The sequence below is a fragment of the Kogia breviceps genome, chromosome 8 (genome assembly GCF_026419965.1).
Source record: "Kogia breviceps isolate mKogBre1 chromosome 8, mKogBre1 haplotype 1, whole genome shotgun sequence".
NCBI lineage: Eukaryota > Metazoa > Chordata > Mammalia > Artiodactyla > Physeteridae > Kogia > Kogia breviceps.
Genome location: NC_081317.1, coordinates 22515364 through 22533066, shown reverse-complemented (window position 1 = coordinate 22533066; position 17703 = coordinate 22515364). Strand labels below are relative to the sequence as shown.

Below are 17703 nucleotides of genomic sequence, written 5' to 3'. Positions count from 1 at the left end.
CCCTGTAGGAGAGTCACTCACCACTTCTGTTTTCCTAACAGTTTTTGCCAGAATCCTGCGGCCTCCTGAATCCCACAACGTCACCTTTGGCTCCTTTGTGACCCTGCGCTGTACAGCAACAGGCATCCCTGTCCCCACCATTACCTGGATTGAAAATGGAAACGCTGTGAGTGCCAACTGTATGGAAACTTGTCTGGGGAAGACGCACTGGTGGTGAATTTCAGGGCAGACCACTTATTTGTAGAGTTACCTTGACCTCTGTCATTGGTCCCACCTGCATCTCCACTTTTCAAAGCCTTCCAATATTTTCATCCTAGAAGTCACTGACTTAGAGACTGAACTCCATAGGTTTACTTCTTTCCTTGTATCATGGGGATAGTAGAAAGTCAAATTCATTCTTTATGTTTTTGTATAAAAGGGAAGTTGTATTAATTCCTTCCCACACAAAACTCATCAATTTAAGAATTAGTTCACTGTTGGAGCCTACTTTGATGAAAAGTAATCCAGAATTAGAACCCATGTCTGTTAGTGCAACAGAATTTTCTTTTCATTTCTAATACTGGTAATAATAACTAACATATAGTATGTGGTTGCTATGACCAGGCCCTGTTTTAAGCACTTTACATAAAAACATTAATTTATTCATTCTACAAATATTATTGAGCATCTCCTGGGCATCAGGCATTATTCTAGACATTGTGGATACAGGCACAACCCAAACAGGTAAAGTTTCTTGCCCTCAAGTTGCTTACATTGTGATGGGGAAAAACAAACAATAAAATAAGCAGATGGGAGAATCTATAGTCTATGTGCATACTGTCAAATGCCACGGAGAAAAATAAAGCAGAAAAATGAGAAAATAAAATCTCAGGAGAAAGATTCCATTTTCAATAAAGTGGTCAGAGAAGCCTTATTAAGATGGAGATATTTGAGCAAAGATCTGAAAGAACTGAAGGAGAAGGCTGTGTAGATAATATCTCAGGCAAAGTCACTGAGATAAAAGTGCACCTGGTATGTCAGAGGAAGAGCAAGTAGGTCAGTGTGGCTAGAGGTGAGTGAGCAAAGAGGAAAGAGGTAAGGGGTGTTCATAGGGGTTGTAGATCCTATAGGCTTATATAGGTCAATTGATGCAATTTGGCTTTATTTGAGTGAGAGGGATGCCACTGTAGGTCTGTTTCTGTTGTCTGTTTTCCTGCTGACTCTTTCATTGTGTTTTGTTTCCTTGTGTGCCTAGTTATCTTTGACTACCTGCTGTTCATTGTTTTGAGGAAAAAAAAAATGTCAGAGATTAATCTGAGGTCTAGATAAAGGTTCTTTTCTCCAGAGAATTTTTGTTTGTTTCTGCTAGGGACCAGGGGCTACTACTATCTTAGACTGCCTTAAACTTGTTATAGTAAAGTTACTTGTAGTCTTGTTCTTCTTTACCTCTCGAATTAAATTTTAGGTGCCACTTAAAATTCACATCTTATTTGGCAGTATGTTTTGTGGCTTTTCCGTGAAGCTGTAGGAGTTGTCTTAAGCCTCTCAAAGTAGTATAAAGAGATGCCCTAAGAAAACTGGGGAACTGACAATATGACTTTATTAATTTGTCTTAAACTCTGTGAAAACAGTTAATACAGAAAATGGAAAGACATAGGCTTTTAAAAAATTCAGTGTTTTCAAAAGGCTCCTATGAGTTTAGAACTGGAACATATATGATTATTCTCTGTTGGAGTTGAGGAGTAATAAAAAAAGCCAATGGTTAGAGTTAGTTTTGGTCTTATTGAGACTCCAACTTCATCTTTCAAGATGTGATTCACAAAAAACAGAAAGCAAAATGGATTCTTCGCCAGAGATTCTAAAACAGGAATAAAATAAACGAATGGTAACTTTCTTCCAGGAAGAAAGCAAAAGGACATCTGCAGTTCTCATGGTCAGAGAGAGTGTTACTCTTACAGCCAAGTTTTGTTCTTGGTGCTACTATCCAAGTCCAAATAGAAATCAAGATGACTGCCCCGTGCTGATGCAAATCACAGGAAGTGGAGGCAACTGCAGGCATTTAACGTTGGACAAGTAGACAACCAGAAAAGTCTATTGAGGAGAACAGGGAAGGGCCACAGACCTGGTATCATTCTGGGTGGGGGGGATTAAGACAAATGCAGAGTTGGGAGCTATTTGACACAGAATAAAATAGAATTTGAACTGTGGCTTTTCACTAACTATAAGCCAGTGAACTAACTTCATAACACACTACCAAGTACAATGAATACTTTAAAAGATGTGAATGCTCCTTTTCTCCCCCTCCATGAGCCAATAAACTAAAACCCTGAATGATTACAGCCAAAGAACAAGAGAAAAGCAAGCAACTTACCCCAAAGCCATCAAGAATTCTTTTGCTTTCTTCCTATGGAAATATCATTCATTTTTCATGAAAATTTGTAGTCTTAGATGAACTCAGAGTGAGCAGTAATATCACTTTTGTTTTACAACGTTGGAAATAATAGTTTGGTGTGGCTACAGCAGAGTTTACTTTTCTAAAAGAAAATATCCTGATATTTTGATAACCAGATTTATTTAAAGTTATACCCATCTCTCTATTTATTATTTTGGCATTCAAATAAAAAATGTAGAAAATTTGCACATCTCTCTTGCTTTGTCCAATTAATATAGTTCCTAAAATATGTTAAAAGTTGAATCATTTTGGGCTTCCCTGGTGGCACAGTGGTTGAGAGTCTGCCTGCCAATGCAGGGGACACAGGTTCGAGCCCTGGTCTGGGAAGATCCCACATGCCGCGGAGCAACTGGGCCTGTGAGCCACAACTACTTAGCCTGCACCTCTAGAGCTTGTGCTCCGCAACAAGAGAGGCCGTGACAGTGAGAGGCCCACGCACCGCGATGAAGAGTGGCCCCTGCTTGCCACAACTAGAGAAAGCCCTCGCACAGAAACGAAGACCCAACACAGCCAAAAATAAATAAATGAATAAATAATTTTTTTTAAAAAGTTGAATCATTTTAACTTATTAGAAGAATTTTATAAAATAAATAGCCAAATCACCTGTGTTGAAGATTGTGGTTTTTGAATTTCCTTAAAGGGAGGCTCACCTATATATTATATGTATTTTTTAAAATGTATATGTTTATTTATTTTTGGCTGTGTTGGGTCTTCATTGCTGCGTGCGGGCTTTCTCTAGTTGCAGCGAGCAGGGGCTACTCTTCGTTGTGGTGCGCGGGCTGCTAATTGCAGTGGCTTCTCTTGTTGCAGAGCACGGGCTCTAGGTGCGTGGGCTCCACTAGTTGTGGCATGAGGGCTCAGTAGTTGTGGCTCGTGGGCTCTAGAGCGCAGGCTCGGTAGTTGTGGCACACGGGCTTTGTTGCTCCGCGGCTTGTGGGATCTTCCCAGACCAGGGCTCGAACCCATGCCCCCTGCATTGGCAGGCAGACTCCCAACCACTGCACCATCAGGGATGTCCCTATACATATATTTAACAGGCAGTTTTTTGGTTTAAAGGACACGAGCTATGGAAACATCTTCTCTCACTAACTGGGTAAACCAAGATAATTACATATATCAAGTGGAATATATTAAGTTGAATATTTCAGCAGCCAGATCGAAAGAGGTCAATATTCATAGCTATGTTGATCAAAAACAGCATGGGAAATTTTCTCAATTGTTCCATTTTCTATGATGCATAGACAGACATTATTACAACTCCCTAAACATGGACCATATTGGGCCACATCCTAAAGGTCCCTGAGACAATCCTAGCCAGCTGGGACTATTTGCAAGACAAGGTCACAGAAGCCAGAATACCATTCAGAGGTTTCTCTATGTTGAGGTCAAATCATGATGAAGTTGTGGGATTATCCTTAACTCGGGATAGATTCTCTCCAAACAGCATTATTAATATATTAACGATATGTAAAAAATATTCCACCTATATTGCCTCGCTCAGAAGGCTTTTACATACATTAAATCAGGTGTGAACTAATATACCTATTTAATAGAGTTCCTGTTCGATGGCCTCATTTGAGGTCACTGTCTCAACACCACACACAGAGCAGAGAGCTGTTTACCCAGCTCTTTCAGATCAGTATGCCTGGGTGGCTTGGAGAAATACCATATTTACTGTAATACCAGATAGAGTCACCTCAATTAAGTCCTCAGCTTCGCCTCAGCATACCTTGGTCAAAGCTCCCAGGAATAATCTGAACTCATCATTTTGAGCTTTTAAACCTGAAGAGCAAAATGATCAAAACGCAGGGCAAAGGGCTGTTTTGAATTTTAGGTCATCAAAAATACTAAACTGTTGGTCAGGCTGCTCCATGAAGAAAGAAAAACAAATTCAAACGATGACTAACAAGGCCTGCTGTGCGTGAGTCACAAACTGAATCAAGCCAGGCCTCTGGAAACAGGAGGAAAAGCTCTTAGGAATCACATCATAATCAGGCAATGAGCCTCAGAACTTGCTGGTCTACTCGCTGAACTATGTCAGCACATGGATGACATCCAGGAGAAGAGAGGTCAGGCGGTTTAAAACTCACTTCTCTTTCCTCCCAAGAATGTTTTCAGTGACCTTGAGGAGTGACTTTCTTAGGTGTGAACATGAAAATTGTGGGAGTTTAGTCAGCATTTGGGGGATTACTCGTTTCTGACTTGTCTCCCAGGCACTGACAGTACAGACCTACTTCTTGAAAGAGGGAACGAACTTTGCAAAGGAGGAAGGTAATTGTTCTACGGATTTCACATATATAAACTGAAAGAGATTATATTTATAAACAAAATGTCCTGAGAGCATAAGGCATACTGGCTGACAGAGGTTTGAGGTCGTTAGCTTTTTTCTCATTGTTGCTTTGTATTAAAATTCAGGGAGAGTCCAAAATTGTATTTCACCAACAAGCACCTACTATATAGCACAGGGAACTCTAATCAATATTCTGTAATAATATGGGGAAAAAATCTGAAAAAGAATGAATATATGTATATGTATAACTGAATCACTTTGCTATACACCTGAAACTAACAGAACACTGTAAATCCACTATACTCCAATAAATTTTTTTAAAATTCTATTTCAAATTGTTCAATCCTTTCCATCTAACTTGGACACTCAAATCCATAAGAACTTGCACCCCTGATAAATATGTTAATGATGAATTCGGTTTGAATTCCCAACTGCATGTATGTCTCTTAAAGATATTTTTCTCTCTGCCTTGTCAATTTCTCATAGAGTCCAGGCTGCTTATCTGGGGAAAATGCCACAATACTTGATCTGACCTGGGATGTTTCCCCAGTTAAGGTAAATTGATGCTCACATAAACCAGTGTTTCTCATAAAGAGACTAATAGCGCAGGTAAAGAATAAAAAGACGAAGAAGCTAAGTGAACAAACTTTCACTGCCCAGTTGCTACAGAGAGCGCTGGGTTCTGGGGCCAGCTGGCCACCTGGCAGCAGAGGGATGGAAAGTTGGTCTCACCTCAGGGCTTCCCTCCCCCTTGTTGGTCTAACTGTGAAATCTTCCCTCATGTGAAACAGTAAAATAACTGGCTCCAAGTTTTTCATTCTCTTCTAGACAGAAAGATCTCTTTCAAGGCCACCATGGTACTCATCCCTACTCCTCCAAGATAAGGTCAAGGTAAACCATCAGTTAATTCCTTGATTGTCATTCCATTCACACTTCCCTCAAACCAGCATTTTCCCCTCATATAAGCAATGATAATTAAACAATAATTATTGAAAAGATGGTAGAGTGCTTAAGAAAACAGTGAAGAAAGAATCACCAGTTTAAGAAATGCCACCACTTTAACAATGACATTTAAGTCAGACATTTGTTTTTTTCATGGTTGATTTGAGGTTGTTATAACTGTTTCTGTTTTCTAGGACTAGGGAAGGCACTAAAGCATAATGATTAAAAGCACAAGCTTTGGGGTCAGACAAACTAGGGTGTAAATTGGAACTCTGCAAGCCAATAGAATGTGCTAGACAGCTGTTGAATGCTGACAGCTAATAAGAGTTTACATATATTAACCTGTCAATTATGTACTAATATGGCATCGATAGCCTGGCTCTTTGAGAACATTTGACTTTCTGATCTAAGTAATGAGGCAGAAACAGAATTGGCTTTACAACCATTTTTTCCTGATAACCATTCACTATTTGATGTGCATTTATGGGGAACTGAACAGGAATTATGAAAATAAGCCCCAAACTCTATAACGTCTCATAATTGACTCTATCTTCAAGACAGAGAGACATATCTTGGAGGATCCACACAGTATATCCTTTCCTACCTTGCATTAGTTATTTATTGTTGGATCACAGACATCCCAAAGCCTAATGGCTTAAAACAATAACCATTTGTTAATGCTCACAAGTCTGTGGGTCAACCAGAGGGCTTTGCTGATTTGGGCTTGGATTGCCTGCTCTTGCTGATCTAGCTCCTGTGATTGGCAGGTTGACTGGGAGCTGATTGGTCTAGAATGGCCTTACTCATATATCTTGATATTATTGGCTCCCAGCTGGATCAGTGAGGATAACTGGGCTATATGTGCCTCATCCTCCAGCAGGCTAGCTTTGGCTTGTTCACAGGAGGTCTAAGAGCAACAAGAAAGCAAGTCACAATGTGCAAGAACTTTGCAAGTCTCTGTGTCTTTCTAAAACATGTCACAAGCCAATCAAGATTCCAAGTATGGAGAAAGATGCCACTTCTTAAGGGAAGAGCAACAAAGTCACATTGCAAGGTCATGGGCATATGGAGAGAAAAGTTGTTGGCAATTTTTGCAATCTACCACATGCCTTTTGATCATAATCCTTATCCTTTTTCTTTCCAGGCAACGGATACAGCATACTAGAAATCCTTGACCTAATTCTATCTTCTTTTTCCCCCTGACTCCACCAGGTTTCTTCTGGGTCCATTCAAGAAAGTGTGAAAGACCGAGTAATTGACTCAAGACTGCAGCTGTTTATCACCATGCCAGGACTCTACACATGCATAGCTACTAATAAGCATGGAGAGAAATTCAGTACTGCAAAGGCTGCAGCCACCATCAGTATAGCAGGTAGGATGGATTTTCACAATTGCATTGCTCCAGGAGAGGAGAGAGTTGGCAGTATTCCACAATATCTTTCACTGGGGAAAATCTTTTTTTTTCCCTTTAAATCTCTTACTCCAGTCCCATTTGGGATATTTCTTCCTCCATAGGGACACTCCAGAGGTTGACCTAGATAATTGATTTTGGCTGATTTGTTGCCTCAAAAACTAGATCCACAAATACCTGCCCAAGTGATGGGTAACAGCTTCCAGGAGTTCATTTCTTTTTCTTTCATTTTCTTTTCTTCCCTTTCTTCTTTTATTCTTCCCTTCCTCCCTCCCTCCTTCCTTCCTTCCCTCCTTTCATCCTTCATTCCTTTCTTCCTCCCTCCCTCCCTCCCGTTCTTTTTCATTCCTTTCCCTCCCCTCTTTTTTCCCTTCCTCTTCTTTGTTTCTTGGGGTTAATCAAACTTTCCAAGGCTCTAAAGAGGAAGTTGGCAGATATTTAACATGGTTGTGCCAGTTTCTGCATGGCTACATTTTGAGAGCATTTTTACTTACGAATATGTGATCTACCTTATGGTCTTTCCCCTTCCTGTTTCATGCAAGTGATAGCAGGACCTACAGGTATTTTCAAGGAAAACGCTGACACATGGATTTCTAGGATACTTGTGTTGAGTTATAAAGGTTTATTTTTAAAACTTAAATGTCCCAAAGGCTTCTGAGAACATCTGTGGAATTCCTAGAGATGAAAATAATCCCTGTATCAGGAAATGCCCGGCATGATAATAGTCATAGCATGTCTACTGTCCAAGGGTCAACAGAGAGATGCTTGGCCTCACATGTAAGGCAAGCACTGGTAGAACCTGTGCCCAGGGCCAGCTCCCCAGAGCCTACTATTTCTTATTACAGTGCCACTTCTCAGATCTTCCCTGATGGGGAAATTTCCAGTAATGTTTGTGATTTTTTAGCATGAGGTGAAAAAGACACAGAGAGATACAAAGGGAGCATTGGACAAGGCTGGCCCTCTGAGGCATGCCCATGAAGGAAAGAGATTTCAAAACCAAGGATCCCTTCTGCCTTCTCCTCCAAGGATATATCTGCCTACAGTATCGTGAGACATCATATCAGTTATTTGAGAATTTCCACTGATGGGAAGTCATTTTCCCAGAGAAGGGTGAGATTCTTAAAAGTAAATTCAACTCAGTTTAACAAATAATAATAAAATGATTACTATTCACATAGCATTTTGTTGTTTACGAAGCACTCTTACATGCATTTATTAAATATACTGGGCTCTGTCCATGGTGTTAGGTAAAGTATGCAAACTTAATTAATGAATGGGATCATTAGCAATGGAGTCCCAGTTTTCTAGGGACTCTCAATCTAAAAAGGAAGTCCATCAGTCACAGACATTATGGCACAGACTATGTTCTATGCAGAAGCACAGAGTACAACAGCAGACACAAGAGAGAGAGTTTAAGGGAATCCTTGGGAAAGAGATACCATTTGAGTTAGAGATGACAAGGTCGAAATGAGTTCAGAAAATAGCAAGTCATGATGGAGACGGAGAGTGAAATGGAGGATGGGAAGAAAGGTTTGCAATGTGAGCTCTAGCTGGGTTATGAAGAGCCTGAGTAGGTTGACTATTCTTCAATCAGTGGGAAGTCATTTAATTTTTTTAGAGAAGGCAAGTGATATGATCAGATATATTCTTTATCAAATCAACAGATGTCGGGTGTCAAAAGATGGGGAGGCATGGCATGCAGTTAGGAGGCTATTCCAGGAGTCTGGAAAAGTCATGAAGGTCTGAACAACAACAGCAACAATTGGTAAAGAGAGAACAGGGGAGATGAGTGAAACCTATCAGGAGAGAAACGATAAGATTTGAAAGTGTTTGAATGCGGTAGAAGGAGTTCAGATGTGTCTGAGATTTTGAGGAAAGTATCTAGGACAAATAATAACAGATAAAAGAACATGAGGAGGTTCAAGAGATAATAAAACAATTAAATTTTTGATGCTTTTTAAATTACTTGGAATGATTCTATCTTATGGTTTATTTGATATTTGATCAAGACCCAGTGTTAAATACATAAATATATATTTATGTAACCTATATCTATATATTTACAATGTGTGTGTATGTGTGTTTGTGTATGCAGAGAGACAAGAAACATTTACGTATGAATTCTCAAATCCAAGAAAATAGACTGATCTAATCTAGCTTAGATTAGAATCACCTCCACTGGTTAGAAGAGAAAAATTAATGTTGCTAATCTGAAGAGAGTCTTATTTCAGGTAATTATTCAGTCATTCAAAGATCAATTCCCTGCCACGTTTCTTCCTCCCCTTTCTCCTTGTATCTCTTCCCTACATGGAAAGAGAGAAGGAGTCTTGGATTTATGCAGTGGTGTCCTCTGGACCCGCCCTGGTATTTGGTAAAGTCTACAGCTAGAGAACTAGTGATCTCATCTCTTGGCTTGGTTGGGACCCAGAGGACCTCCCTGTCTGGCTCAGCCCCACTGAGGCTCTTTCTGTAGCAGCACAACCCTCTACATCTCAGTCAAATCCTTCATCGAGCCCCTCTCTAGAGTCTACTCTGCAACGTCTGCACATAGGTCACCCTGGCTCTCCCTACAATACCAGATATACTAAAAATCCAAGTCAGCTCCTTCCTTATCCCTCATGCAGCCTGAAGCAACTTCTGGATCATTTTCATGTTACACAAAATCCAAAAAAGATTCACACCTACCAACTCAGTTCTTCTGTCTACCCAACCATGTCATGCTACCATTTTTACACTAATATGGCCATCCTATGTCAGGGTAAGAGGTCCCTAAAATTTTCTCTGCTTTTAGAGTCCCAAATAAGAAGTAGGAAAAACTCCCTCTGCTTTGGCTTTTTCCTTAATTTATCAATATACCTTTCTTCTAGGATTTTGGTCCAGAGAAAGGAATCTATAAAATGTGTATCTGAATTCTTAATTCCCTTACCTTCCACCTTTCTGCAACATACCAGGCTGAAGGGACTGGTCAGGGACACCCCCTTTAGTGTGGTAACCTTCAGAGCCCACCCATCATAAGTACAAAGACAGGTGTGAAGGCAGTGCTATGATCAATAAAAATAACCTGATAAAATGGGTTGATCTCCCCCCCCCACAAAGACAGATCCATCACATGACATGATCTCAAAGATGCTGAAAGGACTGTAGAGCATAATTATCACCATAGTGTATACAGCAACATCACCCCTTTCATCCCAGTCCTAGTCCAAATGAGAACCTGATCCAACACCGTTAATAAACAGAATATACCAACAGAGGAAGCTGTAATCCTAAAGAAAATGATGGTATCTTCTGGTAGTAAAAAGAGCCTTAAAGTGTGGAGAGGCAGCGTAGAAAGGCAATGTCCCAGAATGCAGGGAGAAGTCATTAATGTTGAGAATAGACCAGAGTGAGAATGAGGGCAAATAGCAATGGCAACCTGGGGGAAAACATCAGGAGAATTTGTATGGGGAAAGGAATGGTGGGAGCAATGCGTGAGTTGGCACATAGCAGCAGAGAGGACCAGAAACTTGACGCAGCAGAGGTGAATGCAGATAGGGAGCAGTGACCCCAGTAGGGGCAATGGTCATGTAGACTGAAACCAGTAATGACTTGACTTTAGTCAATGGGCCTGTGGGTAATGTATTTGAATAATAAATGTGAATCCATCTGCACAAAGAAAAAAAAGTTACTAAAATGAGTAGAGGGACCCCCTCACGTAGCTAATTCATAAAAAGCTGCAAGGCCCTTTTGTTCATCCCCTGATCTGTTTTTCCTGTTGGATCCCATTTACTATGAGACTTGAAGCTCCCCTACTTTTCCTAAAATTTCCTCAGGCAGATTTAATGAGGATGTCTCATGAGTGCACTGGAATAAGACCTTTGAACCCCATGAGACACCTGCCATTTTTCTTCCTCCCCTTAACCCGTTCTTTTCAGTCAAAGCTACTAGATGCCTCATAAAAGTTTCCCTGCCATCACTGAGGAAACTGTTGTACTTGCCAACTCTGGGGTGCTCCCTGAACCAATATTCCAGGGAAGTGAGGCCACTCTGGTGAAAAAGGGATTCATGGAACCACTTTTATTCAGAATCATTTCAAAGCACAGTCTTATGCTTTCCAGATCTTTCAGAGCTTGGTTGTGACATTCGCTCTCTCCACTTCTGCTTTAGGCATCTCTCTCCATTGGCCTCTGATGGGGCTGGCCAGAGGTCCAGAGCCTGGTGCCTCCCCTGGACATTTTGGCAACGCTTCCTTACCCCAAATTCTCCTTTCTCTCATTTCAGCCATCCCCATCCTCCCCTAGTGTTCTGTAGTCAACAGTCCCCTTTGTCACATTCTCTGTGTTTCACTTTGAAGATTTCACTCCATCTGTTTATTTACTCAACCCAGCAGGAAAACTGGAAATAGAAAAATCTGGTCTAGTGCTTAGGATTATGTCTAATGATATTTCTAGTGTTTGAAAGAGAACAACAACAAAAAATAAAGATCAGCCTTCATTTTCCCAAAAGTCTTCCATGTGTATGCCCAGATTCATATGTATTATTTGAGAAATGTGATATACTTCTTTCTGACTCATTTACATTTGCTGTTAGTCATCAAAAGGAGCCAGAAAAACTTTTGGAACCTCTCCCTATGAACCAGGAAGTTCCATTTCCCCTCCAGTCACAACCTCAAAAGGCTCAAGTTGCAATTTAAACTCAGCAGCCTGCTGGGTTATTGGCAAGATGCCTTCTCTTTGTCATCAGCCCTGTGACAGAGACCAGCAAGACACCTCATGATCCCTGTAATAAGCAGAGTCCTGGAAGAGCCAAAGGCCATCAAAATAGACACAGGTATTAAATCTACCAAACATTTAAAAAGAATTAACACCAATCTTTATTACCCTGATACCAATACCAGGTAAGGAAGGGCACTACAAGAAAACTAAAGGCCAATTACCCTGATGAACATAAATGCAAAAATTCTCAACAAAATTCTAGCAAACCAAATTCAACAGCACATTAAAAGAATCACACACCATGATCAAGTGGGATTTATCTCTGAGATGCAAGGATGGTTCAACATACACAAATCAATTAGTGTCATACACCACATTAATAGAATGAAGGATAAAAATTACATGATCCTCTCAATAGATGCAGAAAAAGCATTTGACAAAATTCAACATACATTCATAATAAAAACTCTCAGCAAATTGGATATAAGGAACATACCTCACAATAAGGGCCACATATGACAAACCCACAGCCAACATCATACTCAATTGCAAGAGGTTAAACACTTTTCCTCTAAGATCAGGCAAATGACAAGAGTGCCCATTCTCACCATTTCTATTCAACATAGTACTGGAAGTCCTAGCCCAAGCAATCAGGTGATAAAAATAAATAAAAGGTATCCAAATTGGAAAGGAAGAAGTAAAATTCTCCTTGTTTACAGATGATACAATCTTATATATAGAAAATCCTAAAGACTCCCCCAAAATCTGTTAGAACTAATCAATGAATTAAGTTCCACATACAGAAATCAGTTTTTTTTTAATACACTAACAACAAAACATCTGAAAAAGAAGAAAACTATCCCATTTACAATAGCACCAAGAACAACAAAATACTTAGGAATAGGTTTAACCTAGGAAGAGAAAAATCTGTATGCTGAAAATTACAAGACATTGATAAGAGAAATTGAAGACACAGATAAATGGAAGATATCCTGTGTTCATGGATCAGAAGAATTAATATTGTTAAAATGTCCACAGCACCCAAAGCTATCTGTGGATTTCATATACTCCTATTGAAATTCCTATGGCATTTTTCACAGAAATAGAACAAACAATTCAAAAATTTGTATGGAAGCACAAGAGTCCCAATAGCCAAGCAACCCTGAGAAAGAAGAACAAAGCTGGAGGCATCATACATCCTGATTTCAAGCTATATTACAAAGCCATAGTAATCAAATCAGTATGGGACTGGCATAAAAACAGATGCCTAGACAAATGGAACTGAATCAAGAGCTCAGAAATAAACCCACACATATATGGTCAGTTAATTTATGACAAGGGAGCCAAGAATATACAATGGGGAAAAGACAGTCTTTTCCATAAATGGTGTTGGGAAAACTGGATAACCACATGCAAAAGAATGAAACTGGACCTCTATCTTACAACACTCACAAAAATTAACCTGAAATGAATTAAAGACTTATACACATGACCTGAAACCATAAAACTCCGAGAAGAAAAAATAGTAAGCTCCTTGACATCAGTCTTGGTGATGATTTTTTTGGATATGATACCAAAAGCATAAGCAACAAAAGTAAAAATAAACAAGTGGGACTACGTCAAACTAAAAAGCTTCTGTACAGCAAAGGAAACCATCAACAAAACTAAAAAGCAACTTATAGAATGGGAGAAAATATTTGCTAATTATATATAAGGGGTTAATATGAACACATACAACAGCAAAAAACCAAACAATCTAATTTAAAAATGGACAAAGTATATGAATAGACATTTTTCCAAAGAGGACATACAGATGGCAAACAGGTACATGAAAAGGTGTTCAACATCACTATTCATCAGGGAAATGCAAATCAAAACCACAATGAAATATCACTTCATACCTACTAAGATAGTTATCATCAAAAAAATCAGAGTTAGCAAGTATTGGCGAGAAAGGAACCCTGACCCACTGTTGGTGGAATTGTAAATTGGTTCAGCCACTATAGAAAACAGTATGGAGCTTCTGCAAAAAATTAAAAATAGAACTACCATATGATTCAGCAAACCCACTTCTGGATATATATCCAAAGGAAATGAAAACAGGAGATCAAAGAGGTATCTGCACTTTCATGTTCATTGCAGCATTATTCACAGTAGCCAAGATACGGAAACAACTTAAGTGTCTGTCAACAGAAAAATAGATAAAGAAGATGTGGTATATACATATAATGGAATATTATTCAGACATGATAAAGAAAGATTTGGTCATTTGAGACAACATGGATGAAACTTGAGGACATTGTGCTAAGTGAAATAAGTCAGACAGAGAAAGACTAATACTGTATGATATTACTGATATGTGGAATCTGAAAAAGTCTAACTCATAGAAACAGAGTACAGTAGTGGATACGAGGGGCAGTGGGATGGGGGAAAAGGGGAGACAATGGTCAAATGGTACAAACTTCCAGTTATAAGATGAATAAGTTCTGGAAATCTAATGTATATCATTGGTGGTTATAGTTAATACTATATTATATACTTGAAAGTTGGTAAGAGAGTTGCATTATGTTCACTGTAGCAAATCAACACCTTGTCCACCTTCAACTTATACAATGTTGAATGTCACTTATATCTTAATAAAGCTAGGAAAAATAGACACAGGGATCCAGTAGAGGAAAATCCATGTTTGTATTTCCCATTCTCAATGGCATTAACAGGTCCTTCATGAAATACTGTGGTCCAGAGTTCTTTTCTGCTTATTCAGTCTGAGGGTACAGGAATGAGTCTGTGGTCACATCCTTCCCCTAACATAAGCCACTCCTCATTCTACCAACACCCCCACTGTCTGCAATGCCCCTTCTTTGGATTGACCTCAGAGTCTGGGGGTTCTGGTCACTAAATTTGAATCTCAAATGAAAATATGTAGTATAACCAAAGCTGGGCAGTAGGGAGAAATCCAATATGTTAGTATTGGAGTTCCCCACCCTCCAAAAATGGGCCACGTATTTTTATTTTTTTAATTTTTATTGAAATATCATTGATTTACACTGTTGTACTAGCTTCCAGTGTATAGCAAAGTGATTAAGTTATATATATTCTTTTTCATATTCTTTTCCATTATAGGTTATTATAAGATATTGAGTATTGTTCCCTGTGCTATACAGTAGGTCCTTGTTGGTCATCTATTTTATATGTAGTAGTGTGCATATTTTAATCCCAAACTCCTAAATTATCCCTCCCTCCCTTTCCCCTTTGGTGACCATAAGTTTGTTTTCCATGTCTGTGAGTCTATTTCTGTTTTGTAAGTAAGTTCATTGGCATCATAGTTTAGATTCCAGCTATAAGTGATATCATATGATATTTGTCTTTGTCTGACTTACTTCACTTAGTATGATAATCTCTAGGTCCATCCATGTTGCTGCAAAATGGCATTATTTCATTTTTTAATGGCTGAGTAATATGCCATTGTGTATATATACCACATCTTTATTCATTCATCTCATATTTTTATTTTCAATATTTTGAGTTGATGTTTCACATTATTACAGAAAAAAATTAGAACTTTGGACTCTCTTTTTTTTAATTATTTTATTTATTTATGGCTGCATTGGGTCTTCGTTGCTGTGCATAGGTTTCTCTAGTTGCGGTGAGCAGGGGCTGCTCTTTGTTGTGGTTTGTGGGCTTCTCATTGTGGTGGCTTCTCTTGTTGCAGAGCACAGGCTCTAGGCACGCGGGCTCTAGAGCACAGGCTCAGTAGTTGTGGCACACGGGCTTAGTTGCTCCACGGCATGTGGGATCTTCCCAGATCAGGGCTCGAACCCATGTCCTCTGCATTGGCAGGCAGATTCTTAACCACTGCACCACGAGGGAAGTCCTGGACTCTTATTTTGTAATCGATATAGCTGATTGAACGTACTACCATGTTTCACACTCTCTCTCACGTCTCATAGTCACACTCCCGTGTCCCCTGCAATGTTCCCCCCAGTTGTGAGACGTGGGGTGATGTAGCAGGAGCACACGACTCCCTCTATCACCCAGTGTTTCAGCCACGATAGGTAGAAGTGTTCTTACCAACAAAACAGGCCCCATCCCTTGGCATTTCATGGTGGTTTCATCTGGTTTCCAATGGATTAAAGGTGTTTGTTTTTGTTTTTAATAAAAGGGAAAGGAATAAATGACTAACAGCCAGTAGCCACACTAAATTGCTACCAGCTGTTCTGCAGCTAGGCTCAAGAGGTAAGCATTCTTTCTACAATCAGGCAGCTTTTTTATATTAGATTGGCTGTATGTTTTAGAAGAGAGACAACATTTTATTGGCTATTCCAGATAATGGAAAAGATACTACAAATATTGATGGCTGTTGGAAGTTTTTGAAATTTTTAAAAATCCAGTTTTGAAAAAATAAATTCTAGTTTTGAGATAAAAGCACTTGTTTATAATGGGAGGCTTTGGACCCCTTCCCTGCTCCCCTCTTCCCTCCGCACAAATGAAAATGTGACTGGAGAAATTTCTGTACAAAACACATGGAAGCCTAGTAAATCATCCTTTGATTCTCTTAATATTCTTGAAAAGACTGAGCACCCTTAAATGACCTTGATTTTTTTTTTTCCTCACTTGTCCTTGAAATAGAAGCCTATCTAAGTTTAGTATCTCTTCCCAAGTTCTATGGCTGGATTCTCTTTGGCTCTGGTTGATCTCCATGGTATTGAATCCTCTCTTTTACATCTTAAATTGAGGGCTCTTTCATATACATAACCTTGGCCTTTTCATGTTTCAACAGGTTTCCCTGCTCAGCTGCTATTAGATTCTGCCTTTACCCATTCCAAATTATATACCTTTTTCTCTGTTAGAATTTCCTCCTGTTTCTTCCATCTGTTCTCTCCAGAAAATGTGGGGCCCCTTGTTAAAAAAATTATTAAGTGTTTCAAGATGATAACAGCAGAACATTAAATTAAGCATGGGGCCCTTCTGAGTGTGGGACACTGTGTGACCACGTGAAGCCAGTGGGTCTGTAAGAATCACAGCTCCACCACCCTCTTCCTGTTCAACCTCTCTCCTCTTCCTGTTCAACCTCCACTTCTTGCTTTCTTGATGCTAAGTCCTTGGGTGGCCAACAGAGGGAAATTCTGACCTATGATACTGCCTGGGCCAATGAGGCCACGGTTGACTCAGCTTGAAAGGAAGAATTCACTTCCTGGAGACATTTAATATTTTCTTACTCTCCTTCTCCAAATCTGCCTGTTAATGCAGTATCTGGCCTCCTAGCAGAAGCAGGGAACTTTTCAGAAACTTAGAGATTAGAAGAATGAAAATTATCTGTTACAAACCTTGAGATGAAAATGTACTAACTTTTGTTTCTTTTCCCCTTTAATTTGATTTCCTGTGGAAACTTCCTTTCCTGTTACTAGAATGGAGGTAAGATATTATTGTTATACCAATGTTTTGTTTCGCTTTGTTTGACATGCCGTTTATTATCTATTATTCGTTGAGTACTGTAATCTTTCAGAAAACTTTCTAATTTCTAATCCTTTTAATACTGTCACAAAATGATGATGAAGACGAAGATAGGCAACATCTGTTGAATACTTACTATGTATCAGGCACTGTGCTAAGAGCTTTACATGCATTTAAAAAATTTATCCTCAGGACATGAAATAGGTGCTAGTATTATCCCTATTGTACAGACAAGAAACTAAGAGACATACTTTGAACTGGAGAGTACACATGACTTAGTATATGATAGGCTTGGAAAAGAGACACAGAACTGACTCCCAAACCCTCCCTCATAGCTTTATCCTGCAGATAAGAAAGTAACACCATGTAATATAACACTGTGAAACTTACAGCATTTTATTTGCATAAAATTGCCTTTCGTAAAAACTCTATGACATGTAAAACTTCATCTAATTTTACAAATGATGAAACTGAGATTTAG

The 17703-nt window shown here is 39.2% G+C and overlaps 1 protein-coding gene across 3 annotated transcripts in view; it reads left to right on the top strand.

Moving 5' to 3' along the window:
* Positions 1 to 17703, top strand: part of MUSK (muscle associated receptor tyrosine kinase) — a 93142-nt gene that overhangs the window by 56278 nt on the left and 19161 nt on the right. For all 3 annotated transcript variants that reach the window (XM_059072244.2, XM_059072243.2, XM_059072242.2), the window contains 3 exons: positions 42 to 166; positions 6876 to 7035; positions 17177 to 17183. In XM_059072244.2, the coding sequence (XP_058928227.1) occupies positions 42 to 166; positions 6876 to 7035; positions 17177 to 17183 (292 nt within the window). The remainder of the gene's footprint in view (positions 1 to 41; positions 167 to 6875; positions 7036 to 17176; positions 17184 to 17703) is intronic.